The sequence below is a fragment of the Chiloscyllium plagiosum genome, chromosome 11 (assembly GCF_004010195.1).
Source record: "Chiloscyllium plagiosum isolate BGI_BamShark_2017 chromosome 11, ASM401019v2, whole genome shotgun sequence".
In the NCBI taxonomy this organism is placed as follows: Eukaryota; Metazoa; Chordata; class Chondrichthyes; order Orectolobiformes; family Hemiscylliidae; genus Chiloscyllium; species Chiloscyllium plagiosum.
Genome location: NC_057720.1, coordinates 32,453,229 through 32,471,311, shown reverse-complemented (window position 1 = coordinate 32,471,311; position 18,083 = coordinate 32,453,229). Strand labels below are relative to the sequence as shown.

The following is an 18,083-nucleotide window of genomic DNA, read 5'->3' as shown; positions in this document are numbered from 1 at the left end:
CAGTCTGAAAAACAACCCTCCACCACCACCCTCTCTCTTCTACCTTTGAGCCAGTTCTGTATCCAAGTGACTAGTTCTCCCTGTATTCTGTGAGATCTAATCTTGCTAATCAGTCTCCCATGGGGAACCTTGTCGAACACCTTACTGAAGTCCATATAGCTCACATCAACTGCTCTGCCCTCATCAATTCTCTTTGCTCCTTCTTCAAAAAACTCAATCAAGTTTGTGCGACATGATTTCCCACGCACAAAGCCATGTTGACTATCCCTAATCAGTCCTTGCCATTCCAAATACATGTACATCCTGTGCCCTCAGGATTCCCTCCAACAACTTGCCCACCACTGACATCAGGCTCACTGGTCTACAGTTCCCTGGCTTGTCCTTATCACTGTTCTTAAACAGTGGAACCACGTTAGCCGACCTCCAGGCTTCCGGCTCCTCACCTGTAACTATTGATGATACAAATATCTCAGCAAGAGGCCCAGCAATCACTTCTCTAGCTTCCCACAGAGCTCTAGGGTACACCTGATCAGGTCCTGGGGATTTATCCATCTTTATGCGTTTCAAGACATCCAGCACTTCCTCCTCTGTAATATGCACTCCTCAAGCTAAAAAGCTAATTGTGTATATATATAAAGCACTTTGCCACTCATCCAGTGGCTTTCAGAAGCAAATTTCACGATATTTTACTTAGTAGGTTGAATGCTAATGAGTCTGCAATTTTGTGTTAAAAATGTCAAGGTCCTAAGTAACCTCATAGTACCTCAATTGATATGCATTTTAAATATTTCAAACTACCACCTTGACTTCAAATAGCAGTTTTACTTTATCATGGTTTTTATAGCATGTCTATTGCTTGGGGTGGGGGGGAGCTCCAATCCTTGGAATCATTGTCTCAGACTTTTACTCAGATTGCTCTCCGAGTAGATTCCTGTAAATGTGCAAAATGCATTTCCTAACTGGGAATTCTGCCATTCCAAGTTTTGCTCACCTTTTTTCATCAAGGTAAAAAACCTTCACGCTTTTGCTTTCAAATTTTAATCTCATTGTCATTATTGCTGTGATGCTCTGAGGTGCTAAAATGCATTGTCTGCTGGAAAAGGAGCTATATGAAAATACTTTGTCTCACACTCGGTTGGATCTGCACTTTTTCTAGGGAAAAAAGAATTGTAAAATGTTGCTATCCAGTACAGAGTTTTAGTCTAAAAGACGTTACGATGTTTGAATAATGTGTGTCACTTTCAGTCATTAGTAAAGAACCAACGAGCACCGTAATTGGACTGCTGGATTCTTGATTCCAGTTATTTAAGGAATTCTCTTCTCTCATTCCATCCCTCAAAAAGCAAAGTGCTACTCAGAATGAAGATAATATATTGTCTCAGCAGTTCCCACAAGCCTAGGTCACACAGACACATTTGAAGAACAAAAATGGTTGACCTACTTTGAAGTTCCAATATTAAATTGGTCCCAATGTTTTATTTTATTACTTCTGGAGGCAAAATTATACAGATTTTTATTTTTTAAAGAAGTTTCTAGCTGATTATATCTAGGATTATTCAATTTGTTCAACAGCTTGTGGAAGTCCACTAACACCTTCTCAAGGACAATTAGAGATAGGTGAAAGAATGTTAGGCTTGCCAGTGACACCTGCATGAACAGACTTAGGCTAACTGATCTGTGGAATGAACAGTTTTATCTGACTAATGCTCGCAGGCCTTTTAAGTCAACACCAACACTACTTACTCAGGCTCTTGAATTATTTTCTGATTGATCTGAAATTTTAATAAATTCTTCATAAATAATCATCTAAATAAACACATCATGCTTCATGAAGATTTAACTTGCCATAAACAGGAGAGCATACTCAAAGATTTTCCATATTTAAAAAAAGATACTAGTCAAGGCAACTGAAAGACAGAGAAACACACTAGAGAGAAGTTTTATTGTTCTCTGGGCTTGCAGAAGAATGTGGTAATGGCATTGCTGCCAGCTGTCATATGTATTTACTGTAAACCAAATGTTTCATTGTTTAATGAAAAAGTTAAATGCCCTGAAAACATTTTATCCTGCAATGTTTAAAATAATAAAGGATGTTTAAAACAATAAAGCTCAGAATACTGTCTTTAAATTGTAATTATTTGTATAATAAAATTCAACACATTTTCAATTAAACTAAACAGTGTTTATGCATTGGTAATGTCTTTTCCAACATAGTAGACTATGGGGTAAACATGTAATAAAATAATTCAACATTTTAATTGCACTATTAAGCATTCAGCAAAGAGATACATATTTGACAGCTGGCAAGATGCCAAGTCCCATTCTTTGGCAACCAGATGTGGGAAAGAAAGCAATATCAAAACATGTAGTACTCTATTTAAATTAAAGAAACAAAGACTGATTGCCTGATCTCAGTGAGGGCTGTTAGCAGATGCTCAATGAAGCCAAGTCAAATCCTTATAGAATGGAGAAAGGAAAGAACAAGCTGTGGCTCATCCAAAGAGATGCACCAGCAGAGTCAGGAGAATTCCTTGCTCCGCCAACTCAACCTTTAAAAATGGCAGCCTGCACTTTTAATTTTTGGCCCAGGACTGCATCCTGGATTAGGAGTCAGGTCAGGTGACTCCAAAGAGGCTAAGAGGCTGTCTGATTCCCAAGGAAGGATGGGAAGGATGTTCAGAGTTTAAAAATAGTTTTAAAACAGAAAACATTTCTCCTGCTCTTACCCCTTCACTCTCTATCCATATCCCATGCTAACCTAGACTCCTGCACCCACCCTTCATAGCCCCTCATACACCTTGGGCAATCTTATGCCCATTTACGAACTCCAATGGTCCTTGATGCTTATTGTGCCACCCTATGCCTCTCTCTCATGGTCATGCACATCCATATGCCCTAAATCTTTGCCATGGTCCTTTATAGCTCCCAACACAGGATCAATTTACATATCTCATCCACCACACTTTTCCCTTTGTTCTCCATGCCAACTCATCTCTTCGATTACGCAGCATTAAGTCAGAGATACTATAAAGAAAATAAAGTGACTAGTCTATTGGTGATATCACTCTTGAGAAAAGCACATTCTCTCAGAAACAAAAACAAAAATCCCATAGTGACGCTGCAAGAAAAAATCCTTTATGAAAACAAACACTTCACATAAGTGGCCAATACCTTAAGCTCTAGTCTTAAAATGTCAAATATTTCCACTCAATAAACAGGAGGAGTTCTCCATCATTTGGCATTTTCATTTGAAATATCCCTACGCTAACTTAGTGCCTACTTCCACCCATCATCTTTTCCCCTTCATCTATCATGCCAACTCACTGATTTTCCTAGCTAAGTGCAGTTCCAACACTCAAAAAGCTCAATAACATCCAGGACAAAGCTTGATTAGTTTCCCAATTATATGTTCATGACTCAGTTCCTCCACCGCTGACATACTGTGACAGTATTATATATCATTGACAAGATGCACTGCAACAACTAATCAAGATTCCTTTGATAGAACTTTCCAAACAATTATTACCACCCAGAAGTACAACAGCAGCAAATATATGGGAACACCACCATGTGCAAGTACTCCTCCAAGCCACAGAATTCTGACTTGAAATCATATTACCACTGATTTATTGTCACTGTGTAAGAATCTTGGAACTTGCTTCCTAACAGGAAGCGTGTACCTACATTGCAGTACCTCGGGGTAGTAGAGCACCACCAGCCTCTCAGGGGCAATTACGAATGGGCAATAAATGCTGGCTTAGCCGATTCAGGGTGTTGCCTGGTATGGAGGGAAGGTCTTATAAGGAAAAGCTGAGGGACTTCAGGCTGTTTTTGTTAGAGAGAAGAAGATTAAGAGGTGACTTAATAGAGAAAAACAAGATGATCAGAGGATTAGATAGGGTGGACAGTGAGAGTCTTTTCCCTTCGATGGTGATGGCTAGCATGAGGGGATATAGCTTTAAATTGAGAGGTGATAGATATAGGGCAGATATCAGAGGTAGGTTCTTTACTCAGTGAGTAGTAAGGGCATGGAATGCCCTGCCTGCAAAAGTAGTAGACTCGCCAACTTCAAGAGCATTTAAATGGTGATTGGATAAACATATGGATGATAATGGAATAGTGTAGGTTAGATAGGCTTCAGATTGGTTTCACAGGTCGGCACAACACCGAGGGCCAAAGGGCCTGTACTGCACTGTAATGTTCTATGATGCCCATATCAATTGAATGAATAAACAATCCAAAAGTGTCCAAGCAGATAGAAGAACAAGTGTAATTCAGTTACTTAAATTTCTATATTGCAGACTATATTCTTTTGAGAAAATGACTTTTTTTGTTCATTCACAGATAGCTAGATTCTTGAATAGCTACAGTTCATGTGATTTAGATATATCTACAGTGATGTTAAGGAGGGAGCTCTAGCATATAGACCGAGTGTAAGTGAAGAAACAGTTGTCTAGTTCTAACTCAGGACGGTATGTGGCTTGGAGGGGACTTACAGGTAGAGCTGTTTCCAGGCATCTGCTGTCCTCATCCTTCTGGGTGGTAAAGATTGTGCGTCCAGAAGATGCTGTCAGAGGAGCTTTGATGCGTTGTTACAGTGCATCGTGTAGATGCTACATACTGCTGCTGCTTTGTGCTGGTGGTGGGGGGAGTGAATGCTTAAGGTATTAAATGGGGTGCCAATAAAGCAGGTTGCTGTGTCTTGGATGGTGTTTACTTGGAGTTGCAGCCATCCAGACAAGTTCAGATTATTCCATCATACTTCTGACTTGTGCCATTTAAATGGTTGGAAAGATCTGAGAATCAAGGAGGTGAGTAACCTCTTGCTCAATTCCAGCATATTTGCCAAGACCACTCTCCTACACAAAGGATCTTGATATTGAATCTTATTTGCTGTATTATATGGTAATTAGGAGGGAATGAAAAATGTGTTGCTGGAAAAGCATAGCAGGTCAGGCAGCATCCAAGGAGCAGGAGAATCGACGTTTCGGGCATAAGCCTTTCTTCAGGAATGATTCCTGAAGGGCTTATGCCCGAAACGTCGATTCTCCTGCTCTTTGGATGCTGCCTGACCTGCTGCGCTTTTCCAGCAACACATTTTTCAGCTCTGATCTGCAGTCCTCACTTTCTCCTAATTAGGAGGGAATGCATATTTTTAAAAATGCACATATGCATACATTTTTAAGTCTTAAAGGCATGCAATCTACACAATGCTTTATTAGACAGGGGACGAAACGTTTGCAACAAAAACTTCCAGCTCGGCGAACAGAACCACAGCAACAATGCTTTATTTTCTAGTGTAACAAATTTAATTATTAACCTTTTTTTTAACTTAAGGAGTATGCTAATTCAATGCAACTGGTTTCAGTAAGAGTCAACAGTTGCCTTCACCTTACATGAAATTAAATGCTATTAAGAGTTGAGAGAAATATTCACCAAAGCAGCATTTAGAATTGTAAGGAAAGTGGCTCAAAAGACTTGACAATATATTCTGAATCTCCATAACCGAAATTCTGGAAAACTCAATCATCCCAAATCTAGAAACAGATCATCTAGCTACAATTTTATGGAAAGGTAGGGATGGGAGAGAAAGCAGTAGCTAAAATATTTTATGAAATTAGTTTTATAAGTAGGGCTTTATTACAGAAGCTCAATATATTTTCTGCTCATGGATGACAACGAACGCTAATAGAATTGCTTACATTTAGCTTCCACACACAGTGTACTTCCGACCAGACAATCCTTGACATCAGCCCCTTTTTCAATAACTGCTCCGGTGCAAATGACACTACCCTGTATGCAGCACCTGCAAAATGAAAGAATATTTTAAAAAATCACCTTATTTTGATGGCGTGTTTACATACAATCATAACTCCTCTCAAAAATATCTGAAGAAATGCTGAGCAGAAGCCATCAAAGACTACAGGCTCTGACAATATCCTAGCGGTAATACTGAAGACTTGTACTCCAGAACCAGTCATACCCTTAGCGGAGCTGTTCCAGTGCAGCCACAACACAGACATTTATCCAACAATATGGAAAATTGCCCAGGCACGTTTGGTCTACAAACTAAAGGCAGCAATTTCAATTACCATCCAATGGTCAACTTGGGATCATCGATACAGTAATAGAACATGTCATCAAAAGCAACAGCTTGTTTACAATGCAGATTTTGAGTTTCTGCCAGGGTCACACAACTCCAGATGACATTACAGCCATGGTCTAAACATGGGTGGCAGAGCTCAAGTCAAGGATAGACTTGTGAGGTAACTGATCTCGACAGAGTGTGGCATCAAGCGGCCCTCACAAAACTGAAATCGAAAGGAAGCGTGGGTAAAAGTTCCACTGGTTGGAGTCTCACTGAGATCAAAAGAAGACGGTTGTGGTTGTTGTGGGCCAAAGGCATAATTCAGGAGTGTGCTAGAATAATCTCCACTTGGCTGAATGAGTGCAACTCCAACAACAGTCAAGAAGCTTGACACCATTCAGGACAAAGTAACTCATTTTGATCTTGAGCATTCAGTCTCCTCGTAGCAGCAGTATGTCCCATCTGCAAGACACAATGCATATGTTCTCCAAAGCCCCTAGACAGCACTAGCTCACCCAGATTCTTCCAACTGCATCGTCTTAATCCATGATCACTACCAATTCAAAGGACAAGGAAACACTATCACCTTTACGTTTCCTTGCATATCACACATAATCCTAACTTGGAATGATGTCACTGATTCTTCAATGCCACTAAATACAAAACCTGGAACCTCCTTCCTAAAATACTTCAGATGTACCTATGCATGATGGGCAACAGTAGTTCAAGGTGGCGGATCACTGCTAATTGAGTAATTAGGTTTGGGAAACAAATGCTTTTCTAAAAAAAGGGAAACATATGCTCAAAATTAACAATCAAACTTCCCCATCTACTATAACTTAACCCTATCCCCACACCTCTCTGTACTTCATTTTAGATTTCATACTTATGCAATGTTCAATCCAAACATAAATCTATTTTTCCTTCAGACACGAGCATGACATATATATACAAAATATTTTATGTGAACTTAGATTTCACACTTTTTAACACTTTGACAGAATTCAAGAATTAGGACTCAAAGGTTCATATGCTTCCTTTCTTTACACACGTTGCTTGATCTGCTGGGTATTTCCAGCATTTTTGTTTGCTTTTATTTTGCCCATGTTGAATTATTCAACATAAAAGTTTCGCTATAAAACAGTTCCATGCATCATTAGTTCATTGTGAGTAATTTATAAACTTTCATATTTGTCACACTGAATAAAATGCAGATGAAGCATATATACAGTTTAATGATGCCTTAAAAACCTTGGATTAAAAAGTAATTATTTCAATCCCTAGCCTGTACTATGAAACACAGATGGGTGCATCTTTAATATGTTCAAAGGGAGTCTCTCAGTTCTTGTTAGTGTAATGCATTTTTAAAACATCCTTTGCTTCTATGCATCAACCTTGATTGCAACAATTCTGATAAAAGGGTCACTTACCTGACACTGGAATTCTGTAACTGGTATTTGTGAACTTAAAATTACCCACAATTTGGCATAGGATTGCAAACTCACTCAACAATTTTCATTCATATAGCACCTCTAAGTCACATGGTGCATCAAAGGCATGACAGAAAGAAATTGACATTGTATCAAAGAACAATTGGATGATTCTGGCAAATATTTGAGGAGATATTCCAGCAAATACAGAATAGATACATTCCAACAAGTAAGGGCATTTCTAAGAGATAGACACACTATTGTGGTTAACTAAAAAAGTCAAAGACAGCATCAAATTTAAAGAAAAGACAAATAATTGTGCAAAGATAGATGCAGGTCAGAAGATTTGACAGAATACAAAAAAACAGCAAAGATTTACCAAGTCCTATTGAAAATAACTCTGGGGAACTAGTAGTGAAGGATGAAGAGGTGGCAGACAAATTTAATAAATATTTTGCATCAATCTTCACTAGTGAGGATACAAGTAAAATCCTGGAAATGGCTGCACATCAGAAATTGAAAGGGAAAAAGAACATTAACAAAAATGACAAATACTAGGAAAGTAATACCGAGTAGATTGTTGGAACTGCGAGTCTCCCAATCCTGATGGATTTCATCCAATGGTTTTAAAATAAGCATTCTGTGAGATAGTTGATACATTGGTTTTAATTTTCCAACACTCATTTGATTTGGGGTTTGATTCCTTTAGATTGGAAAATAGCTACTGTAACTCCTTTATTCAGAAAGAGAGGCAGGAACCAGGAAACTACAGGGTAGTTAGCTTAACATCTGTCAAAGGGAAAATGTTAGAAGTAATTATTAAAGACATGATAACAGGACACTTGGATAAGTTCAAGACAATTAGGTAGAACCAGCAAGGTTTTGTCAAAGGGATATCATGTTTATCTAATTTATTTTAAAGAAGGAACTTGCACTGTGGATAATGGGGAACCAATGGATATACTCTACCTCGATTCCCAGAAGGCATTTGATAATGTACCACATCAAAAGTTATCACAGAAATTACAAGCTCATTGTACCGATGGCGTGATGAAGTGACCACAGGCCCTAACTGGACATTCTAAACTGACCCACAACTGGAGAAATTTGGCCCAACAGATAATTGGCTCAGCAAAATTAAACAGGAAACCAGCAGCTATTGGCTGCAAAGAAGTTTGGAAACCAAGGTAAAACATTTCACAAAGTTTCAGGGGAACCAATTACAATCAGCCGAGGGTTGGTATTGGAGAAGCTTTGATCAGACTTCAAGCCAGTGGCCGAGAACATAGACTTTACACCTCCCGGCATGGCAACAGTGAAGGGTGTTGGTGCAACCCCATTGGATACTTTGAATTTAGCTCATGACCTCATTAGCCAAAGGCAACAGAACATTCAGGAAGGTCTGGGGACAGGGAGGAGTAAAAACAGATACCTGGAAACCAACGCTTCAGCAAAGATTCACAGCAAAGACTTCCAACAAACTTTTGGTGGAAGACCATGCAGTGACCCAAGAGAAGATCTGCCCAGACCTGAGAGACAAACCTTTGTGGAAAAGTGAAGCCCTATGTTGGAAAAGAAAGAGCTTCCAACAGCCCAGCTCAAACATGTGGATCATTGTATGTAATATTCTTTCTCAGACAGATAGGAAATTTGGGAAACACTCACTGCATGTTCTTAAAAAGGAACATTTTGTTCATAAAACCGAGCTGAATGCAAACCAAATTCTGTGACCCTTTGTCCGTTAACCATCAAGAGTGCTTATGTATAAGTGTTTTTAACACACAAACTGGATGAAGCGTCCAAAGCACAGACAACAAGGCTAACATACTGATATGGATAATAGAAGACTGGCTGGCTAATAGAAAGCTGACAATAGATGGGTCTTTTTCAGACAGCAGGATCTCACAAATGGTGTCTCATACAGGGGTTAGTGCTGCTACCTCAACTCTTTACAATTATGTGATTTGATGAACAGACCGAAGGCATAGTAGCTAAATTTGCTAATGACACAAATATAGGTAGAAATGTGAGTTATGAAGATGACATAAGGAGTCTATAAAGGTATATAGAAAAGTGAGTGGGCAAATGGAGTAATACATTGGGAAATGTGAAGTTAATCATTTTGGCAGAAAGAATAAAGAAGTATTATAACATTTATGAAAAAATAAATAGCAAGCATTACCTAAATGGTGAGGTGTGGCAGAGTTGTGAGATGCAGAGAGATCTGAGTATCCTAGTGCATCATCGCAAAGGTCGAGAGTGTAGTGCGGGAAAGCACAGCAGGTCAGACACAAAAGCCCTTCATCAGGAATGAGGCAGAATCAGGAATCAGCATCATTCCCGATGAAGGGCTTATGCCTGAAATGTTGATTCTCCTGCTCCTTTGATGCTGCCTACCTGCTGTGCTTTTCCAGCACCACACACCTGATTCTGTTCTCTAGCATCTGCAGTTCTGACTTTCTCCCATGATCGCAGAGGTACCTGAGTGCAGGTAGACCAAGTAATCAAGAAAACTATAAAAATATTCTGAGCAAGGGTCATCCGGACCCAAAATGTTAACTTTGATTTCTCTTCACAGATGCTGCCAGATATGCTGAGCTTTCCGGCAACTTCTGTTTTTGTTTCTGGTTTACAGCATCTGCAGTTCTTTTGATTTTTATAAAAATGTTATGTTCTATTGTGAGGAGAATTGAATGCAGGACTAGGGAGGTTAGGCTTCAGCTTTACAGCATCTGGAGGACTGTGAACTGTACTGGTTGTTGTACTTACTGAAGGATATTAATGAGTTGGAAGAAGATCAGAGAAGGTTTACTAGATTAATATCTGAAATCAGTAGATCACCTTATGGGGAAAGGAGAGATAAGCTAGCCTTGTATCCTTTGGAGTTTAGAAGAGGTTATTTAATTAATGCATTTAGATCCTGAGGGGATTTGACTGGATAGACATGAAAAGGCATTTCCTCTTGTAAGAGAATCTAGAACTAGGAGTCATAGTTTAAAAATAAGGGTTTGCCCATTTAAGACAGAAATGAAGAACTTTTCTCTTCAGGGTTGACAGCATTTGAAATTTCCTTCCTTAAAAGGCAGTGGATGAAGAATCTTTAATATTTTTAAAGCAGAGGTGGATAGATTCTTGACTACCAGTGGGATGAAAGATTATGAGGCCTATGCAGGAATGTACAGATGAAATGAAACACAGATCAGCCACGATCTTAGTGAATGGCTCAGACAGCTAGTGGCTTACTCTTGTTCTTTGTTTGTATGTTTGTATTAATACCTTTAAACAAGTCTCTCAAAGAGGGAAAAAGATAAGATATGACAAGATTTATTAACGGAATTCCAGACTTTGGGATGTAGCTGAGAGAAGAAATTGAGAGATGCAGAAGAAACCAGAGTTGGGGAGTGCAAAGTTCTCGGAGGATTGTCAGATTGGAGGAGATTACAGATATGAAAAGAAAGTGAGAAATGCAGAAGAGCATCTGGGGGACAACACCAGACATGCAAGAAAATCAGATGCCAACCTGGTGAAATGCAATGCAAGACTACATGCACACCATACAGCTGAACAGAAATCTGGAGGTGATTGATGCTACACCCAATATTCAGGTCAAAAATGCACATGTAGTCATAAATAGTGTGGACAACTAAACAATGGAGGAGGAGGTTCCATGAACATTTTCATTCTCAATGATGTGCAAAATGCAAGGCTGAGATTTTTGTATACATTGAGTCAAAGTACCACTGAATGAATCTTCTCAGTTTCCTCTTGAAGTTCCACCATCACAGACATTTAATTTCATTTCAGGCGACATCAAGAGGCATGGAGTGCATTGAACAGTGCAACTCAATGCAGACATCAACAACATTCAGGTCTGAATATCAAAGCAGATTGCAAGACATTTCACAAATACATAAATAGGAGAGTCAGGGTCTTTTGCAGTACAGTTTAGTGTCCCTAGCTCTGAGCCAGAATGCTTGGGTTCAAGTCCCATCTGCTCCACAGGGTCATAACAACTGTGGCTCACCTTTGTCCCAATGTCTTGCCTTTCCAGCAGGTGAAAACAGTGGCTACTTTTCAACAGCCTCCATTTGCCTCAACTTGAGGGTAATTGGGAGCACAGACCGTGGTTGTGGGGGAGGGGGGATGATGATGATGATGATGATAGTCAATGCCACCCCACACCATAATTCCCCATCTCTATTTTTAAGGCTGTAAAGCCTTGGCCTGTAACAACTTGCAGCTCTGAGAAGTACCTTGCCTCTGATTAGTTGGCAATTTGAGACAGGCTGGGTGCGACTTCATGTGTGTGACTGGCATTTGATCTGGCAGCCTCTTAAAAGATGCCTGCCCTCACATAAAGCAAAGAAATTCTGACCTTTATGTCTATCTTCATCGTGGAAGACACAAATTACATTCCTGAAAGGGAGAGTAACTTAAAGGGCTAATAAAAGGGAGGAACTTAAAGTAAAGTAATTATTATCAGAGAAAATAGTAATGGAGAAAATTAAGGGCTTAAATTTCTCAATTCCTTAGGTCAAAATGGCCAACATCTTAGGATTCTGAAAGAGGTAGCTGCACAGATGGTGAATGGTCTAATTATGATTTTTATTACAAAGAAAGTATGCCATTTAACTTTTTCATTTTCTGCTTATCGGGATAGACATAAAAATGCTAAATTTTGATGGAGCAACAATTTATACTGCATGAGGAAAAGGCATTTTTTTGGTTTGACAAATCTGCACTGATTGGTGGGGCAATTGCCTCTCTCTGGCAATGTTTTAACCAATCAGCAATGTTTTCTCCTGCAGTATAAATAGCTTCCATTCAAATTTGGCATTCTTACACCTGTCCCGGTGAGTGCAAGGCAAAAAGTTCCAACAGCATATTTCAGGTTTCAGTAATATTCAGGCTCTGCTCTAACAACTTGGTAGACCCAAGCACCTGTTTGGTTACAATTTTCCAAAATTCTCTAGATTGTAGAGTGGATTCAAGTGGATTGGAAGCTATCAAAAGTGATAGTGCTATTTAAAAAGAGAGAAAAGTGCAGCCCAGTTAGTCTGACACCAATCATTGGGGAAGTGCTGGGAATCTTAACAATGTATTTTTAAAAAAGTGTGATCACATAACGTGAACCTCATTTTACAAAAAGCAAAATCACATTTGACAAATTTAGAATTTTTTTGGGGAATGTAACTAATGGAATAGATAAAAGGTAATCTAGCCAATGGAATATATTTGAACTTTCAAAACCATCTGATAAGATGCCATGCACAAGGTAAGGAATTAGGAATGGACAATAAAGGAAAAATACTATGGAGGCTGGATATCTGGGAAAAAAAGGGAATGCTGAAAAAACAGCATCTGTGGAGAGAGAATTAGAGTTAACATTTCGAGTCGAGTATGACAATTCTTTAGAACTGGAATAGGCAAATATTGCTGGTTTAATCAAGGGACAGAGGGCCTGTGAATTAATTAGAAAAAAATCACATGAAAGTGGGGGTAATATATTAGCAAGCATAAGCAATATATTAACAGGCAGGAAGCAAAGACTGAGGAAAAATGGTGCATTTCCACGTTGTCAGTCTGTGACTAGTGCAACGTCATAAGGATCAATGCAGATGTGATCTTCATTAATGATGAAATGGCTGAGGACAATAAATCAATATTTACTGATGATACAAAGCTATATTGGAATACAAGTTGTGAAGACACAGAAAAGGTAAGGACAGGGTACTTCAATTATTTAAAAGCTTAATCTTGCTTCGATTGTAGAAGAGTTTGGTTAGATTGTAGGGTGTGTAGTTTCAGTCTCCTCATCTGAGGAAAGCTAACATTGCCATGCAGGGAATGCAACAAAGGTTCACCAAACTAGTCCCCAGCATGGCATGACTGTCCTATGAAGAGAGAGATTATGTAAATTGGAGTTGTATTCTTAAGAGTTTCGAGAAATTAGGTGATATTTCATTGAAAACTACAACATTTTTGAAGGGATAGACAGGGTAAATGCAAGCAAGATTTTCCACTGGTGGGAGAATCGAAAACTGGGAAGACAATTTAAAATAAGGGAAATCCTAATTAGGTCCAAGATGGGTAAAAATTATTTTACTGAGAGAGTGTGAACCTTTGGAATTGTCTATACAGACAACTGTGGAGGCTCAGTCTTTGAGTTATCGTTAAGGCCAAGACTGACAGATTATGATTACCAACGGTGTACAGGGTTATAGGATGGGGTGAGTAAAAGGCATTGAAGTTTTCCATCAGCTGTGATTGCACTGAATGGTGGGATAGGCTTGACAGGCTGAATGGCCTATTCCTGTCCTTATTCAGCTGTGTTATATGAGTGGGCAATAAGGTGGCATTTTGAAAAACATTTTTCATATGATGTTGACATTATTGGCAAGCCAAGAACCTGTTGCCCAATGATTTGTTGAGTTGAGTGGCTTGCTTGGACATTTCAGAGGGCAGCTAAAGACAACCACAACGCGGTGGGTCTGGAGGTAGGAACATCAAATTTCCTTCTTTGAAGGACATTAGAAACCAGATGGATTTTTATTACAACTAACAATGGTTGCATGGTCACCATTACTGAGACTAACTTTCAATTCCAGATGTATTAACTAAATTTAAGCTCCACCAGCTGCAATTGTGGAATGCAAATCACTGTCCCAACAGCATTAACATAGGCTGCTGGATTATTTGCCCAATGACATTATCACGACAACACCGCCTGCCCTTTTTAAGCATATAAAGTATAAGTGGAATATATATGTACTTTGGGTGGTAAGATTTAAAAATATATTGCTTTTCTAAAAGGTTGAAAAATATTGACAATCAGAAGAACTTGGGTGTACTCACAGAATAAACACAAATAGTTAGCAGGCAGGTATAGTGAGCATGAGGAAGAGAAATGACATGTTGGTCATTATTGCAAGGGAACTGAAATATAAGAATGAGTCTTGCTACAACCGTGCAGCACCTCAAGTAATCAGCACATAAAAACAGAAAGTACTTGAAAAACTCAACTGGTCTGGGAGCACCTGTGAACAGAGAAACAGAGTTAATGTCGAGTCCAGTATGACTCTTCTCCTTTGTGTTCTGCAGAAGAGGAGTCATTGTGGACTCGTGACATTAACTCGTTATTTTTTATGCCAGCAGTAATCTATAACATTTTAGGGTTGGCGCTGGTGGTAAAATAACACAAATCATAAAATGGCACTTGAAGATCCCAATGCCATCTGAGTTTTCTACCTAATCAACACATGCTTATAAAATTAATTTCTACAATACTTAATTTTGCTTTTGGCAGCTGATACTGAGTTAAAGTTATAGAATCTAGTGCTGGTTTTCAGTAAATAATTCACTAAATTATAAACAAAATCATCTACACGAAGAAATGCTAACTTTATTTATTTTGTCTTAGTTCCAGGCAGTCTGATCAGCTCTTTACTGCAACAACAGCTGATGAACAGTTTATTTTGGCAGTAAGGCTCAGTGGAAGACAGCCTTTTAAGTGCCAATTTCTGGGATGGGATCACACGGATTGACTTCTGAACTGTGGACCACCAAATAAGTTAAATACCAAAACGACTCCCACTAATTACTAGTAGTATATGCTCCCCTGCCTCGTAAGTAACAAACAATTTTGGTAGAGCACAGAACCATGACAGTCTGAGCATGTCTCTGCCCAATTCCCTCACATTGTGGAAAGCTGTATTATCTATTTATCGTTTGTCAAATTCTGTATTAAGGACCAAAAAACATAAATAAAAATTCTTCCGTCCTTTCAAAGTGCCCACCACTTTAAGGCTCACCTTCATTTTTGAAATATACATGCCATTATTTTATTTGAGTGCTTTATACAATGTCTAGTGACCGCATTGTTTGAAAAGCTAGGTAAACAGGATGTATGCCAACATAAGTATATAAAATGTAAAATTTTAAACCGTTCCATGAAGGAGGGTAACAGTAAACTTCAAAAAGTAGCTTTGTTTTAGACCTAATATACAAGAGCATCCAATTCATAGAAGACGAGGAATTATAGACCAGTGGGGAAAATGCTTGATTCTATTAAGGTAAAAATAGCAAGGCATCTAGATAGGCGTTTTCCCGTTGGGCAGACATAATATGGGTTCATGAAGGGCAGGTCATGCTTAACTGATCTTTTGGAATTCTATGAAGACATATGAACATGGTGGACAATGTGGCGTATTTAGGTTTCCAAAAGGCATTTGACAAGTTGCCACATAAAAGGCTGCTGCACAAAATAAAGATGCAAGATGTTGCAGTCAATGAATTAGCACGGATGGAGGATTGGTTAACCAACAAGAAACAAAGAGTGGGGATAAATGAGTGCTATTCTGGTTAGCAATCAGTGACTAGTAGTGTGTTTCAGGGATCAGTGTTGGGACCGCAATTATTCACAATTTACATAGATGATTTGGAGTTGGGGACCACGTGGAGTGTGTCAAAGTTTGTGGATGACACTAAGATGAGTGGCAGAGCAAAGTGTGCAGAGGACTTTGCAAAGGGACATTGATAGTATAAGTGAGTGGGCAAAGGTCTGGCAGATGGAGTACAATATTAATAAATGTGAAGTCATCCCTTTCGGTCGGAATAACAATAAAAAGGACTATTACTTGAATGGTAAGAAATTACAGCACACGGCTGTGCATAGGGACCAGCATGTCCTTGTGCGTGAATCACAGAAGGTTGGTCTGCAGGTGCAACAGGGAATTAAGGCAGCAAATGGAATTTTGTCCTTCATTGCTAAAGGGATTGAGTTTAAAAGCAGAGATGTTATGTTGCAGTTGTGTAAGGTGATAGTGAGGCTACACCTGGAATACTGCATGCAGTTTTGGTCTCCTTGAGAAAGGATGTATTGGCACTACAGAGGTTGCAGAGGAGGTTCACTAGGTTGATTCCAGAGTTGAGGGGCTTGGCTTATGAGGACAGACTGAGTAGACTGGGATTATATTCATTGGAATTCAGAAGAATGAGGGGGGATCTTATCGAAACACATAAAATTATGAAGGGAATAGATAAGATAGAAGTAGAGAGGATGTTTCCACTGGTTGGTGAAACTAGGACAAGCGGGCATAGCCTCACAGTTAGAGGGAGCAGATTTAGGACTAAATTGGCAAGGAACTTCGTCACCCAGAGGGTTGTGAATCTGTGGAATTCCCTGCCCAATTAAGTGGTTTAGGCTTCCTCAGTAAATGTTTTTAAAGCTAACATCGATAATTTTTTGAACAGTAAAGGAATTAAAGGTTATGGTGAGAGGGCGGGTAAGTGGAACTGAGGCCACAAAAAAATCAGCCATGATATTATTGAATGGCGAAGCAGGCTTAAAGGGTCAGATGGCCAACTCCTGCTCCTAAATCCTAACTTTAATTCCAGATCGACACTGACTTGGCTCATTACAGCTGATGTACTCCCAAGGTAGGGAGAAAATATAGTACAAGATTCCCACTCATGATCAATATTCCATGTCCTTGATAGCAGGTCAGAGAGGGATATTAAGGTTCAATAGCAATCACTCCCCATGGCTGGATAGTTGAGTCGTAATTTTATGGCATGAAGTCTTGTACTTCAATGTTGCTGAATAAATAAGATGTAATTTTGAGGCTATTGATAGTTGTTTTCCTTCCCTTTTAGTGCTAATGCCATAGGGCTCAAGGTATATGTCATAATCATATAGCATGGAAACAGACCACTCGGCCCAACCAGTTCACGCTGACCATGTTCCCAAACTAAACTAATCCCACTTGCCTGCATTTGGCCTATATCCCTCCAAGTCTTTCCTGTTCAAATTCTTTTAAACATTGTAACTGTACTTGCATCCACCACTTACTCTGACGGTTCATTCCACGTATGAACCAAAAGGTTGCCCCTCATGACCTTTTTGAAACATTTTCCTCTCACCTTGAAAATATGGGCCCTAGTTTTGAACTACCCCTCTCGAGGGAAAAGACCCTTGCTATTCACTTTATATATGACCCCTATAATTTTAAAAACCTCGATAAGGTCACCCCTCAACCGCCTATGCTCTTATTATAAGATTGTTTTGTGTAAGGACATAAGAGAGCTGGTGTTGAGGTAGTATATTAACATGCATACATAATTGACTAATGGGCAGGAAATAGCAAGTGGGGATAAGGAGTTCTTTGTAATTTTGGTGGCCTGTGACCAATGGGGTTCCACAGTGATTAGTGCTGGAACACAACTATTTACAATATATGTTAATGACCTGGAGGAAAGAAGTGAATGTACAATAGCTAAATTTGCAGATGACACCAAAACAAGTGGAAAGGCACTTGTGAGAAGGATTCAACAGTTTACAGAGAGATATTGATAGGTTAAGTAAATGGGCAAAAATTTAGCACATGGAGTATAATGTGGTAAAAGTATGAAGTTGTTAATTTTGGAAGGGAGAGCAAAAGCTCAGAATGTTACTTAAATTGAGAAAAACTGCAGAAAGCTGCAATACAAAGGGACTTGGAGTACTTGTGAATTAAGCACAGAAAGCTAGCACACAGGAGCAACAGGTAATCAGGAAGATTAATGGA

At 39.1% G+C, this 18,083-nt stretch overlaps 1 protein-coding gene across 1 annotated transcript in view; it reads right to left on the bottom strand.

The window, feature by feature from the left end:
* Positions 1-18,083, bottom strand: part of eif2b3 (eukaryotic translation initiation factor 2B, subunit 3 gamma) — a 141,296-nt gene that overhangs the window by 9,303 nt on the left and 113,910 nt on the right. The window contains exon 11 of the mRNA XM_043699051.1: positions 5,703-5,806. Coding sequence (XP_043554986.1) covers positions 5,703-5,806 — 104 coding nt within the window. The remainder of the gene's footprint in view (positions 1-5,702; positions 5,807-18,083) is intronic.